The sequence below is a fragment of the Nyctibius grandis genome, chromosome 31 (genome assembly GCF_013368605.1).
Source record: "Nyctibius grandis isolate bNycGra1 chromosome 31, bNycGra1.pri, whole genome shotgun sequence".
Lineage (NCBI taxonomy): Eukaryota > Metazoa > Chordata > Aves > Nyctibiiformes > Nyctibiidae > Nyctibius > Nyctibius grandis.
The window spans coordinates 4,558,553-4,577,450 of record NC_090688.1 but is presented as its reverse complement, the minus strand read 5'-3'; the positions used below and the strand labels follow the sequence as shown (position 1 = coordinate 4,577,450).

Here is an 18,898-nt window from a genome sequence, read left to right as displayed (position 1 = left end):
CAGAGGGCTTTGCGGCAGAACCGTCTCACCCCGCCCGCCCCGCCCGCCGCGGTGCATTGTGGGACGGGAGCTCCAAAATGGACAACCCCAGGGATGCGCCAGGTACGGCCGGTCCCGCCGCACCCCCCGGGCCCTATCCCGCCGCCCCCAGCCCACCGGTACCGCTCCCCGGCCAGCCCCCACCCCGGCCCTGCGGCCTGGCAGCCGGCTGTGGTGCGGGGTTGGCGGCGCACGGGGCTCGGCGGCCTCCCCCGCAGCTCCGTGGGCAGCGACCCGCCCATGGGGACGCCGGTGGGAGCCGGGGTGGGTGTGTGTGCCCGCCCGGGGCAGGGCCGTGGCTCGGGAAGGCCCCGAACGCCGCAGCGTTAATTTTTATCCCCTCTTTTTCCCGCAGGGAAAGCCAGCCGGTGGTTTGGGGTCGCGCAGTCTAAATCGGCCAAGTCGAACGTGAACATTCTTCAACAGGAGGAGCTGATAGCACAGAAAAAGAGAGAAATTGAGGCCAGGCTGGAGCAGCAAGCGAGACAGAATTACCTGAGCATACAGCAGCTACCTCTGCTTGAAGAGTACGTGCAAATTACGGTGATATTAGACGGGAGCTTCGCTGACAGAAAACGGGCGTGTTTGTCAAATGAAACCGAAGAGACGAGCTTCACAAAGCTCTTGCATTTGCAGGCAAAACTGAGAAAGCTGATATTGATAATTGAGTAAAGGTTGGAATAGGATACTTGCACTTTAATTGATCTAGCCAGATTTTTCAGGTACTAGTGAGAACAGATATGCACTAACGGCAATCATATATTTTTAACACGGTATTATTACACCTTCCTTCTGTTTCCTATTTGTTAGCTTTATTATAATTGTGACTGCTGAGAGTTAGCACAATTTTCCAGCTAAATGCTTGCCTGGGGTTCTTGGAAGCAGGGTAGGGTAATAGAGCAAGTAGAAATCCTGTTTCAGCTGAGTAGTAAACAAGCCCGGTGGAGAGGGTGGGTAAATGCAGTAATCAGCAAGCTGAATGGTTCTGCTTTCGAAAAGCTAGATGTGTTTTCAGTGTTAGGTGAGGGAGATGAGTAGTCATTAGCATTTATCTTGTTTTCTGTTCAAAATCGTGTGAGGAGGGCTGGGGAGGATGATGAGTACCACCACCTGCTTTTCTTTTTCTGTTCAGAGATGACGGTACTGACAATGAAGCCTGTGTCTCCAACAAGTTTGTTAATGATGGCAGTTTCCTCCAGCAGTTTCTCAAGCTGCAGCAGGAAAAGTCAAGTACTGGTAGGTCGACTTCTGAGCAACAGGAGGCCTTCCTTCTCCTGGTGATGCCAGCATTGTGTGAGCTGCCTCCATGTATGTTCACTTTAGAAACCCTGCTATGAGCTGTTACCGGTATGAGTAAGTTCTAAAGCATTGATGGCCCCTTTAAATTTGGATTCAAGTCTTTCTTTGAGATGCAATAGAGAGGATTGCCCTCTTTCCCTCTGTAGGTACTGTAAAGACAAGCACATCTCTTCTAGCTTAATTCTTACTTGATAAAAATCATCACAGCTTTCATTTAGTTATGCAGCTTTTAGCAGTCAGTGTCTTTAACTTACTCTGAATAAAACAGCCTGTTGCAGCTGTATTACTGCCTGAGTTGTTACTTGTGACCTTCTGAAATTAAACCAGTAAGGATGCACAGGAATTATTTTCCCCTCATTCTTTTCTAAGAACCTCCCCCAAGTTCTACTAATAACTCGGCAAACACTTCTGCATCACATGTTGGGAAGAAACCTATGCTGTTTGGGAGGCGCCCTGGTCAGGTCCTGAGCAGCATGCTGCACCAAGCGAAGAACTACTCCCATTCCAAACAGACCCCGGTCGTTAACCGCCTCAGTGTGTTTCAGTCACCAGACGAAGATGAGGAGGAAGATTATGAGCAGTGGTTGGAAATTAAAGGTAAATGACACCTTGTACTACATTGTTTTGGGGTGCTGGTCTGCTTACCCTAGGGATAGGAGTTGAGTGTGGGAACAGATTCCCTCAATCCTTTTCCCCAGTGGAGGGCTGGGTTTTTTGCCTTATGCTGTGGGTTGGTATTCTCAGCACAGTTCCTGTGTGCAGGCTGCTGCATCATGAAATATAAATCACACCAGTTAATGCTGGTGGACTCCTCCAAAGCCAGCTTCAGCAGGAAACCCTCCCTGAATGCTCTTAGATATTCCTGATCCAGCCTGAGCACAGTGTGGGAGGTGGGTCACTCCCCATAGTTAGGCTGGGTCTGTTTTGTGCCTACAAGATTTAATTTCTCTGAGTTATCAAGGCAAGCACTTGACCAGGCTGTAAGTCTCTGTGAAAAATAATGTGTAGAGAAGAAATATGTTCTGCTTCTAATGGAGCTTGATTGTTTGCTAATTGTAAGAATTGTGCTTTTATACAACTGAAATCTGTTATGGGTAGTGCTGAGCTCTCTAGAACATCTATAGATATAATGCTTGAATTTAAAATAGAATTTAGCAAGTCTGAACTTGAGCGTGAAATGGAATGCAGAAATGTGAGAAATAGCCACTGGCTGCAGAGAGCAAAGATAGAATATGGAGCCTTAATTTAAAGATCGTGGGATTGAATCTAGTCTAGATGAGTGCTGACAGCTCTGCTCCTGTGTGCTCTTTGCTCAGTGCTCTACCCAAAATATTACTGCCTAGGCAAATGCCTGTGTTTAGTCCCCATTGAATGTGTCCTGCATCAGCTCTGTAATCGCTGTCAGAGTTAGTGGGTTCCATTCTTGGCACAGAAGCCAAAATACAGTTTCTTGGAGACTGAGCTCTGCTCTTATCTCTGGTGGGATTCCCTCCAAGCAAGGGCTGAGACGTGGGCATATGCCAGTAGGAAGAACTATGTGCTCCGGCTCCACAATCTGTCTCTGCTATCTGGGTACAGAGCGATGTCTTGGGAACTGGAATCTCTAATCTTTAGTGAGTGATGTGGTGGTTAAAACCAAATTCCTATTCCTGCACGTTGTGTTTTGTATGGAGTAGAGTTGTCAGAATTATGTTGCAATTGAAGTTGCACCCCAAACTGTGGTGATCCAAATTTTAGTCTTTTCCTTGTAGGAAAGATCTGGACAAAATATGAACCTCCTACAGGGGAGTGCAGAGGCTGACAGTAACGTAGGGATTGTAATTTGTACAGCTGTGTAAGACTGGATCCCCCATTTCATCCTTTTTCTTCCCATTCCCGTTCTACTTTTGTCTGCCGCCGTGGTTCTTAGAAGTAATGTACCTGTTGCCTGTTTGGTGTGTGAGTTGAACCCCAGTACTGACAGCCTGCTTAAAGTTTTACCCCCAGAGGATGCGGAGACCCGACAAGTGGTGGAAAAGCTGGCTAGGTTCGTGGCTGAAGGGGGACCAGAATTAGAGAAGGTCGCTATGGAAGACTACAAGGATAACCCAGCTTTTTCGTAAGTGTGGTGCTAACTCTTGTCTGCCAAAGCAGAACGCTGTCCCTTTGTAGGAGAAAAACATCAGCCTTGTGTAAATAGTCCTCGTGGATGTGTTTGGTTTAATTATCCTTTGGTGGATTTGAGCTTTGTGACAAGTAATTGTTTAATAGCTGAGGCAGAAAGTGATGCAAGTCCTTAGATTAAAGCTGTGTGTATTTATACACACTGAAGGCTTTGTAATCCAAGTTAAGTGCATTTGTATTTTCTTGGGTTTGAGCTGTTTATATCCCAAAGTATCAATGTTTGTGTGTTGTTGCTGATGCATATTTTTTCCCCTTTTTCCTCAATCTCCACCCTAGGTTTTTGCATGATAAGAACAGCAGAGAATTCCTTTACTACAGAAAGAAAGTGGCAGAGATAAGAAAAGAGAATCAAAGTTCTCAGGCATCCTCTTCTCAGAAAGGTAATTAAGGCTGGGATGTGGGGAATGCTCTGTGAATTGCATAACTTAAGTTTTACTTCTTCACTCTTTGTAACTGCTTGTTAGGTTTGTTCTGGAAACAGTTGGAGCAGATATTGGGCTGTCAGTCTGCTGCCTGTAAATAAAATATCAAAATGGGAGGAGATGGTGATCAAACATCCCCATGATCGTGTCAGACTCTTGTGCTGAAGTGGCTGTTTCCCAAGCCCACAGCGTGCTGTATCATGCTCTACATAAAGGCTCTTAAAAGAGATTTTCCTTGTATTTTTCTAAAATCCTTAACAAAGTGAACTAAAATGATTCTCCATTGTGTGTGTTCTGCAAAATATTTCAGCCCTGAAAATGCATTTAGGAAAAGTGCTTTTTCTCAGATGTTATTTGATTTGTTATCAATGAAAACGGTTGGTTTGTTTGAACAAAATCCCCATTTCTGCTGCCATTTCCCCAACTGAAGCTTTTATTTTCTGCTTGGGACATAAATCCTTGCAAACACGGGGCTGTGTTTTCAGGTGGGAAAACAGCAGAAGGGGGTGATCTGCCAGCAGACAGGTGGTGTGGGCAGTGGGATCTGGTTCACTGTGTTGAGACAGAAATTATGTAGTGGGTGAAGTGTGGTCTGCAGGCCAGGCATTTATGGCTTCTAGTCCAGCCTCCGTTTCAGGCCTGCGTGTGGCCCTGGCGAATCACTCAGCCCCTCTGTGTTGGCTTCCTTTCCTGTAGAAAGGAGTCTTAATGCAATTTAGGTGATGAGTTAACAGCTCAGCCAACGCATGGTTTAATGGGCTGTAGGCTGAAAGAGCTTGTTGCCAATATCAACTGACTGACACAACAGTTTGGAAGCTAAGCAGTATTATCCATACTTTACAGGTGTGGAATATTGAAGCAAGGAAAGGTTATGACTTGTCCATGGCTTATAATCATGTCTTCTGCCTCCTGGTCCTGTGCCAGCACACTGGAGTACTGGCACTGGTACTGTGCAGGTAGCAAATGTCATATAAGGCTGTCGTGGCTAAATAACTTATTTGCCTGGCTCCTTATAAACATCAAATATGCCTGATTAATGGTCAGAGCCTTCTCTGTGCCTTTGGATGAGGGCTGCAGTAGCCACCTCTTGCAGGTGAGGGTTGGGACTGTTCCATGGAGAACTTTCTCTGTCCAACCACCCTCCCCTAACATGGCCAGCAGATGTGTATGGCAGTAGGTACCAGTGGGATTACGGTGCGTTAATGAGTTGGCTGCTTTTTCTAAGGCCTTCCCATGGCGCCTGGGGACTTGAGTGGCAAAGTCTTTAAGTAGAGATAATTGCGAGTGATGAGGTGTGACCCTGTGGAAAAGCACCTGACACGGGGAAGGAACAGATAAAGAGAGAAACGAGCGTCTGTCTTTGAAGACAAAAGCTGGTTTGTCTGTTAATCTGCTCTCATCTCGCTCCTGGCACAGAGGAAGCTGGTGTGTGAATGGGCGCTCCTCTGGTTACAAAGTTGTTGTACAACCTTATGCAATATCATGTTTTTGTGCTATAAACTCTATGACTGTTTATGTGTAATATTTCTAAAAATTAAACTCGACCTTTTGCCCTTATTCTGCTCTTGGGGTTCTTAGAACAGATAGGCTTTGACTGTTGCTTGGGTGAGTTGGGCCCAGTACTGACAGCCTGCTTAAAGTTTCACCCCCAGACGACGAAGAGACAAAGAACTCTGCTGAGAAACTGGCCAGGTTCATAGCAGACGGGGGTCCCGAGGTGGAAGCTATTGCCTTGCAGAACAACCGAGAGAACCATGCTTTCAGGTGAGGGAAGGAACCTGCTGCCAGTGTAATATCAGGGGGGCTTCAATGGGTCTTTTTTTTTAAGGGGAAACAACAGACAAGCTTGTGGTAAGTCTGAAGTTACAAGGACAGTGCACTTATAGCACTGATACTTTTACATTCTCCAGCTTCACAGTTTAAAGCAAGGCACAGAGAGAGAAAAATCGATTTGCTTTCCTCAGAATGAATTTACAACTTCCACCCCTCCTCGCCTGCTTTCTGTTGTGATGTCCTGGTATAATTCCAACCTTTCCACTCTTCCCTGTAGCTGTGTTTTGGTGTGGGCCTCCATCCACCACTCATACCACTGCTGTCCAATTAATTTCCTGGGTTGTTCTTTACACAGCATCTTCACTACCGTGCAGGTAGTGCTCCTTCACCATTAGGTCCCCCTTTGGAATAACTCTTTCAGCCTTTCAGATGTGAATTGTTTTTTTCAGTGCTCACTGACAGCTGTTTAATGCCTCCCTTTGGTCTCGGCTGTGTTATATTTTTCTGCTCTTACAAACAATTTGCTGTGTTCTCTGGAAGTGACGTGGGGCTCAGCAAGCCTTACTTTGTTGCTGATATTTTGGCATTTTATTGGCTGCCTTCTGGCACCCTGGGGTACTCTCCTTGTGTTGTGAATTGCATTAGACAGATGTGCTGATATCCAAACTGCTTCACTACTCACTTCAAAACACCGCTGTGATCCCACCTGGGCACGGGCAAGTTAAACACCATCTCCTCTGTTAGGGTTTCATCAGGTTTGCCATAGGGAGGGCCCCATCCTGCCCTCTGCTTGGTCCTGAAGCAATCCTTAGTGCTGTTATTCAAACGGAGGGATGCAGGAACACATTTAATGAGTTTTAAAACATGTCAGAGAGCTGTTGGACTTGGCCTGTGCATGTTGTACAGTGACAGATGGGAAAGGCCTGTCTTCTCTTACCTTTTCTTGTGCGAGGAGGCACTATCCCAAGGAGAGCTTATATCAAGTATTAAACTGGTCCTCTAAAAAGGGAAGATTATAGAGGAATTAGGAACAGACAAGTTTTCTGTGTGAAGTATTTAAACTGGCATGAGCCCCAAAAGATAACGTGTTTGTTACAAACATGACTGTATTGATTTTTTTTACGTAGCTGCTAGCTTGAGGATTGTTCATGTTCTTCCCACAGAGACTAAGGAGTTTTATTTTACCCAGAAGGTCAGGGATGCCTATTTCTGGAAGGGATAGCAAATAAAGCGATGGTTTTTTTGTGTATGAGGGAACAGAAGGAGGAGTCATGGTGTAATTAAGCAGACTGGTAATGTCAGTGCCTGTAGCTTGAATAGAGGGCTGGGAGCAGTTTCTTGAGGCAGTGGTTTGGCATTCCCCTTGGTAAGACCTGAATGTTTTCTCCCATGAACTGAAACCCGACGTGTTGCAGAGCCCTTCCAGTTTTTCCAGACGTGTTCTGGAAGGCAGGTGAATTCTGGAGGAGGACCTTGCGTTTCCACAAATGTGACACAGCCCCTTTTTGTTCTGTGTGTTTATTTGGCACCAAAAATAGCTGTGGTTTGCTCATGAATGGGAAATACTCTTCCTGATCCCAAAGGCTCGCAGCCTGCCTTGCCAGAGCGCGTGGAGGCCTGTGTTGCAGGCACATACACACGGGATGGTGCTGGAGAGCAAGGGAGTGTGTGGGAAGGCCAGTTGTGCAGGAGCACTGCAGGAGAGCAAAGCCCTGACCAAACTGGGCTGTATCCAACCTCTGCATACGACTGTTACATCTAAAGTTTCCTTTTTTTTTTCCTTCATAGGTTTTTATATGAGCCAAACAGCAAAGGCTACAAGTATTACCGGCAGAAACTGGAGGAGTTCCGGAAGGCCAAGAGCAGCACTGTGCGTGCCCCCTTGCCTGTAGAGTCCAGTCTGAAGAGGAAAACGAGTCCTGAGGCATCACCGTCACCATTGCGCTTACCGTCTTTGCCCTTGCCCTCACCTTTACCATTGCCCTTGCCCTCACCTTTGCCTTTGCCTCTGCCCTTGCCCATTCCCTCACCTTTACCCTTGCCCGTTCCCTCACCTCTGCCCTTGCCCGTTCCCTCGCCATTGCCCTTGCCTGTTCCCTCAGCTTTGCCCATGCCCTTGCCCTTGCCCTCACCCTTGCCCTCACCTTCACCATCATCCTCTACAACTCTGCCTGATCAGCCAACCACGACTGCTGCTGCAGCAACAACTACAGCTGCTGCTGCTCCAGGCACTACTAAAAAGAAGCGGAAGAGCAGGTGGGGGCCAGAGGAGGACAAGGTTGATCTGCCACTCCCACAGCTCATCCAACAGCTGGATTCTCCCTCCCCTCTTTCAGGTTAGTGGGTCTGTGTGTTGTGTGGAATAGCTGTTTTTCCTGGGGAGTCCGTTCTGCCTTAGCCCAGCTGGCTTTGTAAACAGAAAACCCAGTAAGTCTATCTCTCGTTGTAATCTCCTTGGTTGCCAGCCCCCTGTCTTTCAGCTGGGTCTAGCAGCTAACTCTCCCCTGTGTGGAAACCCAGATAAACCACTTTATCTCGCTGACAACAGGGATTGGATCTTATCGTTCTCCAGCTCTCTCTAAAACCCTGCTGGGCTATAGCTCGTTACAGCCTCAGCCTCTTCACTATTTAGGGCTATTTCACTTGAGGAAGAGAGTCTGTCAGAAAACAAATATCAAAGGCTGAAGTGTGCTTACTCTCCATGGTAGGATAAAATCTCTGGGCAGCACTTCCATCTCACTCTCACTGATCAGAAGGCTGAATGGGAATAGCTGTTCCCCAAGTGCTGGCAGACGCAGGTATAACTTCCCCTTCCAATTTATACCTATTTCAGTTCATTTGATTACAGATGGGGTTCACAGTCCTCATCCAGCGTGGAGGCTCACGCTCCTGTTACTTCACCTGCCAAATTCACCCAGGGGGTGCAGCTCTCTGAGTGTTGGAAGATAATTCTTCCAGTCGAGGCACTTCTAGTGAGCTGTGGGAGGCTGGACTCTGGTAGCCTGTCTGTGCATGGGCAGATAGGTAATGAGGCAGACAGTTAGAGATGCTCAAGGACAACAGGTGAACGCAGACATTTTAGGTGGCATCTTTGAATCCTTTGCCCGGTTGGTGTGGTATGGGGAAAGGATGTGAAAAGGAGAAAGAGAAGACACAAGATAAGGCAGTCGGTGTTGGCAAACAGAGAATTAATAGTATGAGGCCAGAGTCACAGGAAAAGTAATAAGTACCTGTCTCAGTAAGGACTTTTTTCAAAGAGGAATAGCAGAACAGATGAAGTGGGACAATTAAGAGAAAACAAGCTATAATTTTGAGCTGCAGGGTGAGACCACAGATAATTCTCAACGCATGGTCATCCTGTACAATTTATTGCTCGAGCGAGTCCGTGGGTCTTCTGCTTTGGCTGGGTTTTAGAGGAGATAATTGTTCAGCCATTAAGAGCTTTGATTGTTAGGCTTGGCTAAGACGTAGGGTTGGCTGGATCTGCTGTGGTGTCTGTTGGTTCTGCAGGAAGGAAGGAGTCTGTCTCCTAATCCAGCAGTTCAAATGTAGGTGAAGAGAAGTCCTTGTGTCATTCTGTCTTCTGATCACAGCCCTAGAAGTAAGTCTTGGCTATACATCTTGTATGTACAGGACAAGATACCAACCTGGACAGCTTATTCATTTGACCTTGAATTTCTGCTCATAGTAAGGCAGAAACCAGATGCAAAAGACTTTCCTGATTTTGTACCTCTAGAATAATTTTTTTTTTCCTTGCAAACAATAGTGAAGCTTCGATGATGAAGCTGGGCAGGTGCTATCAAAACAAGCATCAGATTCCATCTTAATACCTCCCGCTGCAGTGAGGGGGCTGCAAGGGTATCCGTGTGCTCATTCCAGCGTGCTTCCTGCTGAAATCTCCCCTGGCTCGTTTAGCCTCCCCTTAATTAGACAGGGACGTGCTCGTTGTGTTCGTGCTCACTTTCTGCAGGGCTTTGTGTCAAGCGGAAGAAAAGGACAGCAAACAGTTTGCCAGGCATAACAAATCAACCATTAACGCGCTGTTAATGCTCTGCAGGGGGAAGGACTTTCTGGTTTTTATCGGTTCAGATGGACTAATCCCTTTTGAGAATTAACATCTTCAACCTGACAGGTGAAGAGGATTCCCAACGGCACCCCTGGTCCTGTGGAAGGTTAGAGTTACACAGTGTGCACTGGTACCTAAATAACCACATCTTAGTCCTTTATCCTTAGCAATTGTTTTGGAATTAGTGGAGGGCTGTTCTGGTCCTTTTCCTGTCTACTCTTAGCAATAAATCAGTATCATGGAGAGGAGAAAGTGTAGCCCTTAAGGACACAAACAAGCCTCCTCTTAAACGTGTTGGTACCGAAACACTTAACTGTGTGTGTACTGCAGGGACTAATACATCTGAAAAGCTGAACAGAAACACTGTGATTAGTGAACTCTGTGCACTAATGGGAAATTACAGGCTGTCATTAGACTTTTCTGAAACCTGATATTGGATTGGTTCGGGTCTGATTAGTTTTAATTGAGTAAGATCTTCAGACTATGAAGCAAAAAATCAGGCACTTCTGTATTGGGATTTCTCCTGCTGTCCTTAAAGGACATTCACTTCTCTTGTAACAAGCTCTTCTTCAGGCATGTTGGAAAGGGATGAACCATCAGGTAGCCTTCTGCCAGCGCTGCAGATAGACTGCACCATTAACCCTGTAGGCAAAGCTGATGTCATTCAAGGGGAAAAATGTCTTTTTCCCAGGCCTGCTGAACACGGGACTCAGAAGCAACTCCTTGTCTTCTGCGTAGCGTTTGCCTGGTACTAGACTACTGTAAGGAACTTATAAATCTTATCTATTTTTCTGCAAGTTCATTGACTGATCTTATTTATGAATAGACTATTCTGTCTTCAGATGTGGACTTGGGGTAGAGCTTTGCTTTTGCTGTCAGCTTTGCCTATGTTGTGATACTTCGGACCAAGACTACAAAATTATCCCCCAGAGCTGAATTTCTGCAGTGATTCTTTCAGCATCATCTCAGCATAAAGCCTGCAGGGTACCAGAGCAGTCAGACAAACCAGATGTAGGTTTAGCACAAGAAGGAGCAGTGGCATGTGCTTTCTGGGAAGGAAAAGGAAGATGCTACAGTCTCACCTTTCTCCTTTAAGGTGGTTATATATGCTGGCAAGCCACCAACTTGCGGGGCCTCTAGAGCCATGCCTGGCTCTTAGCCTGAGTGTTTATGCAATTCAGAAGGAAGCCAAAGAGCTGCTGACCTCTGTGAAGGGCAGAGTCTTCCTCGGCGCATTCAGAGGAAGCTTTCCCATGCCCTGAGACAGGAGGTGAATCTTTGACTAGGGCTGATGCTGAAGTGCCCCAGTCTCACATAACATTTGGGGCCAGATTCTTCTTTACGTGGAACAGGCATAGTGTGTTCATTAAAACTGTTTCCAAATCTCAGTGCTGTCCAAGCCAGAAATTGGGCTCTTTATCAATAATAGGTTTATTTTTCTATTTGTTCTGATTTCTTGGGAGCTGAAAGGGCGTGTTCTAGCACCGAGCATAGCTTCTTGCTTCCCTCCTCTTGGAAAGCCTCTTGCAGTGTTTTACATAACTCTTCCTGCAGAGTTGAGTCCTGGCGCTGGTGCGAATGTGCAGAGGCTGTAGCTGTGTGAGGGAGGGTGGATGAGCTGCTTGATGCTCTCCTTGAGAGGCTGGAGTTAAGGAAACCACTTCCCAATCGTGGAGGGCTCAGCCAAAAGCATGCGGGGGAAGGAGGGGAGATAAGAGTGCTCAGATCAATTGCCCTGAGTGTGAATAAGGGAAGGGAGAAGACGACCCCTGGGGCCTAATTAGCATGCTGTGTAGACATTTGGTGTCATGAACAATGATCCTATTATTATCGGGCTTCATAATTAATAGATAATGAATAATTAATGAAGCATCATTTAACTGTAGTCTGGACTTACATTCAGATGGAGGTTTTTGCAGTCATTAGGAAGAAATCCTTTTCCTTGTATTGAAAAATGCGACGTGCTTTCAAGTGTGGTTGTGTGTCTTCTCTTAATCCCTTAAATATTTAACTGTTGGGATCGTAGCCCTGAGGTGCTTTAGATGGGAGCTGCCAGCCCTGCTAGATATGTATGAACCAACTATTGTAAATCTCTTTTTTGCAACCCCAGCAGTGTTTCTATTACTTTCTTTCATGGTGCAGCAATACAGATAGGCTTCCTTTCCCCCCGTTCCTCTTTCCTTTAACTTGCCCTTTGAACTCGGAGTGCTATGTGGTAATTTTAAATCAGTAAGTGCCCTGCCCAGATAATTTTAGTATCTAATTTCAGGGCTTACCTGATATAACAGCAAAACTCATTCCAAAGGAGGAGCTTCCAAGAGGGGATGCTGCAGAGAAAGGAGGATACATCAGTGGGATTGTCCAGCAGGGACTTAAAATGCCCCCTCTTTGAAAGCAGAGGCACCGTCCCTGGCAGCGCTGCTCTCGAGCCTGTAGATTAGCAACTAAAGTCTCCTTGGGGAACAGCAACTTCCAAAAGCAGCATAATGCTCATGTCTTTATTCTAATGTGGTGATTTGCTTTTCATTTTGAATGAAGTTGCTGTTTACATAGTAATCAGGAGACACTTACGTGCACAGGTTGGACAATATGCTGACGGGCTCAGATCTGCTTGTGACTCAGTGCTGAATAATTAAGTATCACTCTTTGCCGTGGCTGGGGTTCACGAGGAAGCTTTATGAGGGGAATTAATCTTAAGGAGGGATGATTTTTAAAGCATGGTGTAGCAGATTGCCATGTAGCGTGACCTCCGAGGGTGTGAGACATAGTTTGTGAGTCTAACATGATATGGGCAGAGGCTTGGACCACGGTGAGGGAATACTCTGAGCTGGCTGGTGCGACCTGGTGGCCTTCCTGCTCCTGTGGTTCCTAAGTCCTACCAGGCGATTGTTCTTCAGTGAAGTGTCTCAATGCTGGAACCATGAAATGAGTGTAAAACTTCATGTGGGGATCCTGAGATATGGTTTTGCTGATCTCAGCAGCTGTCTTAGATTTTTTGAAAGTCTTTTAACATGTGCTTGTTACAGTTCAGGATCTCAAGGGTCTTGGTTATGAAAAAGGGAAACCCGTTGGTTTGGTGGGTGTGACGGAGCTCTCTGAAGCCCAGAAGAAACAGCTGAAGGAGCAGCAGGAGGTAATGCCCTCAAATTATTTCCAAATTCATCTATCTACCAGCATATTGTGTTGCAGCATGGCTGGGTTAGATGGGAAAATGGAGGTGGAGACAGCAAAGAAACTTTCCCAGTGGCCCACAAATAAATCTCTAGGATTTGTGCTGAATGCCTGAGAATCATGTGATGCTGCAGTCAGCAGAAATGTTAGAGGACTTTGGGGAATATGAATTAAGCCAGCCAATTGCTGTCCTACCAAACTAAAACCCAAAATCCATAAGGTCTCTTGTGTCACATCTGCAGCTGGTTATGGATTGCTTCGGCAGCGGGGAGAAGGTGAGCGGGTACTTGCAAGCTTTGGGGCAATGAGAGCAAAATTCTGTGACTCTGTGGCAGACTTTGCCTCCTGTGAACTGCTTGTCTTAGTGCTCTGGTGCTCCTCTTCCCCTAGATGCAGCAGATGTATGATATGATCATGAAGCACAAGCGAGCCATGCAGGAGATGCAGATGATGTGGGAAAAGGCAATTCAGCAGCACCAGCACGGCTATGACAGCGACGAAGAGGTGGACAGCGAGCTGGGGACGTGGGAGCACCAGCTTCGACGGATGGAGATGGACAAGACACGAGGTGCGTGGGGAGCTGCCCCGCAAACGTCCTGCTCTGTGGTTGTACAAAGGCCTCCAGAGGGAGATGTTGGCATGGGAGCTGCAGGGTCACTTGTCACTGGTCTGTGCTGTGGCTCCCCTGCCTGTTGAGTGGAGCTAATAACCCTCTGTGGCTTTATGCTTCACAAACCCTCTGAAATTCCAAGTCAGAGCGCTGCCTTATTGCTGTTTTCTCTCCTCTGTGTCTTGGGCAGAGTGGGCTGAGCAGCTGACCCAGATGGGCAGAGGGAAACATTTCATCGGAGACTTTCTTCCACCTGACGAGCTGGAGAAATTCATGGAGACATTCAAGGCATTGAAGGTGAAACAGCAGAGAGTTCATGGGGCGGTGGCAATGCTTCAGGCTTGTCCCGTAGCAGTGAGGGAAAGACCTCAAGCATGCTCAGCCCTTTGTCCCAGCAGTTAGCTACCTGCAGCCTTGAGGTACTTCTGCCCTTCACTGGGAGCTCTGTTACTTCTGCAGGGAACAAGGGGTTACTTTTGTGCTCTTTGCAGAGAAACGGCCATAGCAAATTAGAGAACAGACTATTGGGACGGTGCTTGGGGTTGAAATTGTAGACAAGCCTCTCAGACTACCCACCATTCTTCTGCTGATCCTGTTTTGGATAAGTGGTTGCTGATGCCAAGCAAGGAAAATTTGAATTTTTATCCAGATGATTGCAGCAAAGTGAAAATATAAAGCCTACAAGACACTTATGCAGAGCACTTCAATACCTGCCAGTTCTTCCTAAACTGCAGAACTTCTTGATGCTGGCGCATCCCTCAGTGTTTTTGTGCAACCAGCATGGGGTCTGACGTTCCCTGGAGATCCTGGCTTAAATAAGAACTGTATCTGAAGCTTGCTCCAGTGGGCAGCTTTAAATTGAGGAGCTAAATATTTCTCAGCGTAATCTCAGAGTAGCATTCCTTGCTGCTTGCAGATGATGATACAGGGCTGTGCAGTGCTTTATCATTTATCTCTTCTCTGTTGTGGTGCAAACCTGGAATCCCAAGAAATTGTGGTAGTTCTTAATTGTTTGCCAGAACTGTCCTAACTTTGAGTAGCTGAAGCTGTTTTTCCCCTCCTCTGACCCCCAAAGACGGGCACATATAAAAAATAACCAGCACTGCCTTTTGTGTCTCTGCAGGAAGGTCGTGAGCCGGATTATTCTGAATACAAAGAGTTCAAACTGACTGTGGAAAACATAGGTTACCAAATGCTGATGAAGATGGGCTGGAAGGAAGGCGAGGGACTTGGCTCGGAGGGACAGGGGATTAAAAACCCAGTCAGCAAGTAAGCAGAGTTCTTCTACTATTGATTTAGTCCTTTCCTCTTGGGCTGGTAATTGATGCTCCTGCCCTGGCCTGCTGGAAGCAGCTGCAGTGAGTGTGACTGTAATTCATCACTTGAACAGAATGTGGAATCCTCGCAGCAAAGGAGAAAAATAATTTCTGATTTCTTTGGGGTTGCCTCCCTGCAGGGCCTGGGTTTGTTACCTTGTCTTGGGCAGGAGGTGTGATCTGAGCCAGGAGTATTTTGTTTCTAATCTCAATTTGCATAGTGCCTTCTTCTGAGAGGTGCCTCCTCCCCAGTTTCCCCATCTATAAAATGAAGATAACACTTGTCTGCCCCTCACCTCTCCCAGGGCGTGTGAGGATTAAGTCATGTCTTTGAAGTCATAAATTTATTTAAGTATATAAAGAACGTGCCTTTTGCATCTGAAGCGCTGGTGGTGCCTGCTAGCTGGTCCCTGGTGTGCTGTGGGTGAAAGGCAATCACCAATATTTGCTGCCACTAGACCTGTGTTTGAAAGACGTTTCAGCCTGGATCAGAGAGCTTTGTGTGGGATCATGCAGCTGCCTTGGCGTCACTCTCTTGCACAGAAGTTTTGGGATTTAATCACACTTTGTATACAATAAAGATTTATGAGAGTTCTATCCAAAAATAGGTGAGCATCCCTTTTTAGGTGGATTATCTGTTGGTAACACATGCTGAACTTCAAAACCAAATACTGGGGATAGGAAATACTCTGGATTGTTTTTTAGCATTAGATCCTTTTAGAAATAACAATTGCTTGTTTACTGCACAATAGAAGGTATCTCTACAAAGCACTTGTGCTCCTCTTTGGCAAGGAGATCTCTGACAATGTGGTTATTGGTTCAAAGCACTCCTGTGATGAAAGGTCACTGTGATCAGAACAGCAAGGCTTGCAGACAGCAGCAGGAAGGCAGCTTCTGTCCATCACAGGGTCGAACAAGGGCTGTGATTTGTTCAGGTTCTGCCATCTCTGATGTTCTTAGGATGGATAACAAGGTGCTGCTGCAGATGGACAGGAATTGCTTCTGCTGTTGGACTGTTGTGGAGCGAAGGGATGGGAGGCAGGCACGTTGTTTAACGGTTCCGTGTGCCTCCAGGCAGTGAGGTGCAAATCCCTGGTGGGAGCACACACGGTTCTGTGTGCCTCCAAGCAGTGAGGTACAAATCAAGGCGTCTGCTTATCGAAGGTCAGCCTGCAGGTCAGAGCAGCGTTCGGGAGGGAGGCGGCCGAAGCGTAGACAGTATTTCTGTGCCTGTAAAAGGTTAAACAAGTACATGGTGACACTACAGCTTCCATCTAACAGCAGCAAACATCATTGATTTGGAGGGGCAACGTAGAGACATGGCAAAGGCAATAAGCTGCTCAGGATTAGCTGTCTGCCTTGATGCAGCGCGCTCTGTGTGATGGTGCCCAGTGCTCCCAGTTCTCTGAGCTCCGAGCAGGTATTTCTGGAGAAGGGGAAGGTGACCTGTCACATGTGCTTACCTCGGAGGCTTTGTTCCCTCTTCCCAAACAGGGGAACTACCGCTGTGGATGGAGCTGGTTTCGGCATCGACCGTCCCGCCGAGCTAACCAAGGAGGATGATGAGTACGAGGCGTTCCGTAAGCGGATGATGCTCGCCTACCGCTTCCGACCAAATCCCTTGGTAAGGAGGGCCCGAAGCCAGAGCAGCCCCAGTGACAAACCCATTGAGGCTTCTGGGAGGCTGGGAGTGTTTCTAGTGCTTAGCCAGGAGAGTAGATGCTCTGACAGTTTCTCTTTGATTCTGTTCTCATGCTGAATCAAATTATCACTACCAAAACATCCACGGATGCACAGTTTTCCTTGCTATGATGCTTTTAATACAAAAGCCCCTGTTTTTCATTTTATCTGGTGCATACCAAGTGTAAGTGCTGTGCACAAAGGAAGCAGATGGGTTGTCCATGAATCCATGGTTTATTTTGAATAATTGTTTCTCTGGTTGCAAAAAGACTCGTGCTTTTGCATTTGCCTCTTGCATCCAGCATGCCAGCGCACCTAGAAAGCTGCATTTGTAATTTCTGATGGGAAACCTCACGTTTCGCTGTCAGAAATGTCACATTCCAGTGGCTTTTTCAGATAATTAAGCTCAGATGCTCATTGTTCTGTGAAGACAGCAATTTTGATGAGTTTTCTCTTGTTATTCCCCACAGAACAATCCACGACGACCTTACTACTGACACTGTTTGGGGGACAACGTATTTTCAAAACAATTGTAATTATACTGTGAGATGTTACGAAACTGCATTATCATTCTCTTATTTGCTAATATTGTAAAACTTCCTGAAGTCACAATACCAGAAGAAGGGCCTGCGAGCCCACTCACCACACACTCCAGTGTCATGACAACCGTGTCGTAACGAGGCCTGGGTGGTATCTGGAGAGAACAGAGCAGGTGGGAAGGGAGAGCTTTCCCCAGTGCCCCGCTGCCAGCGGAAGGGTAGAGCCAAAGATACCCATAGGGGTGGTTCAGGGACTCCATTTGTGTGCAGCCCAGTGCCATGTCACAAGAAATGCATTTTTTTTTGCCTAACAGCAGATCTCTTGTTCAGATACGCAGCTTGTGCTGCTCTGGGGGTTTTGGTTTTGTTTTTTAATTTCAAATACAACAAGGGACTGTCTCTGACGCAGCTTTTGGGGCTGTTGGTCAGTCGGGCTGTTGTTCCCTGAAGGACTGGGTTCTCATGCTGTCATGAAGCCCGAAGTATAGTCTGACCTTCAGCTGACATTGCAAACCCAGCGCCTGGTTGTTTTACCTTTGCCCTGTGGAGGACAAGGCGGGGATCGGTGTGGAACATGGCTGCGAGGGTTGAGGGGCGCAGGGCAAGCTCGTTCAGCCTCAGAGGCGTCAGCCTCTTGGCTTCTTGAACACTAAATTCACCCAGCAGGAGACTTGCTAACACTTTCTGGGGACTGGGGGGATGCAGAACCAAACCAAGCCTTCGAGCTCAGTTGATCAAAGGCCATTTGGATTTCGTTGTCGTAAGAAACCCCTCTACAAATACAAATGTTCTTCATTCAGTCTGTAAATAAAATAAAACTCCTTTGTTCCTTAGTTTTAATCACTGAATTTTTTGGAAAGAGTGGTCTTATTGTGGGTAAGCTCTAGAGCTCTGTCCTCCCAAGCATCTCGGAGCAAACACAGTGAGGCTGGTTGGTTTGGTTTCTTTTGCATTTGTTTTCCCTCAGTCCGAATACTTGGCGCGTGATTCTCTTTTGTTGAATTTTCTTAACAACGTAGAGTCGAGGACTTGGCTTTCAATAAAAACATTTGAAACGGTGAATTCTGTAGGGATTCATTGAGACAAATCACAATGTGTGAGGGTCGTGTGAGCACCCGGAGCTGGGCTCGTGCGTGGTGTGGCAGCATCCCTACGGCTTGGGCACGGGCATGTTGCACGTGGGCTGGCTGATCAGCCTGGGCAGTAATGGGGGAAGATTGGGAAATAAAAAATCTGCTCAAAGGGTTGAGGTCACCTCAACACCGTGACAACTGCACCCTCCTGGTGAGCTGGGCGAGTTAAGGCTTGCACCCTCCGTGCTGACGAGGAACCACGAGCCAGCCCAGGGCAAAGTGCGGGGCGGCCAGTTCAGCCCTCGGACTCTGAAGCCAGGGGGCAAAAGAGTGACTCGGTGGCAGGTTTGTGGTGGCTTTGTCAGGAGGGGGAGAGGTTGAGCGGCTGCGCTGGGGCTCTGCGAAGTGCTGTGGTGGTTTCTAAGTGTGTGCCCAGCTCTGGAGACCTGCGTGGGCTGGTGGGGAGGTAAACGTTTGTGTTTGGTGCAGAGAGGAGGAGGATGGGAATGCTGGGCTCCCGGCTGGGTGGAGAGACCTTGAAACTCCTACTCTGCTCAGTTCAATTCATTATTAAAGGCAGGGATGAAGTGTTGGCTTTCATGTGCTTTGCTCCTCTCTTCCTCTAACCGATCTGAAGAGGTGTGTCCTCCTGGCTCTTTTAAGTACTTAAGGTTTCCAGAATAAATTGGAAAAAATCCCCCACAACATTCCCTGAGCTTTCAAAGCCTCTTCTGAAGTGGTTTTATC

The 18,898-nt window shown here is 47.0% G+C and overlaps 1 protein-coding gene across 2 annotated transcripts; it reads left to right on the top strand.

The window, feature by feature from the left end:
- The first annotated feature begins 70 nt into the window (after nucleotides 1–70).
- Nucleotides 71–18,140, top strand: SUGP1 (SURP and G-patch domain containing 1). 2 transcript variants are annotated; one of them, XM_068420827.1, is made up of 14 exons: nucleotides 71–102; nucleotides 395–566; nucleotides 1,172–1,275; nucleotides 1,708–1,935; nucleotides 3,313–3,436; nucleotides 3,778–3,881; nucleotides 5,576–5,687; nucleotides 7,485–8,032; nucleotides 12,789–12,895; nucleotides 13,324–13,501; nucleotides 13,734–13,840; nucleotides 14,667–14,812; nucleotides 16,354–16,483; nucleotides 17,010–18,140. In XM_068420827.1, the coding sequence occupies exons 1-14, from the start codon at nucleotides 78–80 to the stop codon at nucleotides 17,034–17,036; spliced, it is 2,112 nt and encodes a 703-aa protein (XP_068276928.1). In that variant the 5' UTR covers nucleotides 71–77; the 3' UTR covers nucleotides 17,037–18,140. The 2 variants fall into 2 exon arrangements, with proteins under 2 accessions (XP_068276928.1, XP_068276927.1); XM_068420826.1 differs by having other exon boundaries at nucleotides 5,564–5,687.
- Nucleotides 18,141–18,898: the final 758 nt, after the last annotated feature.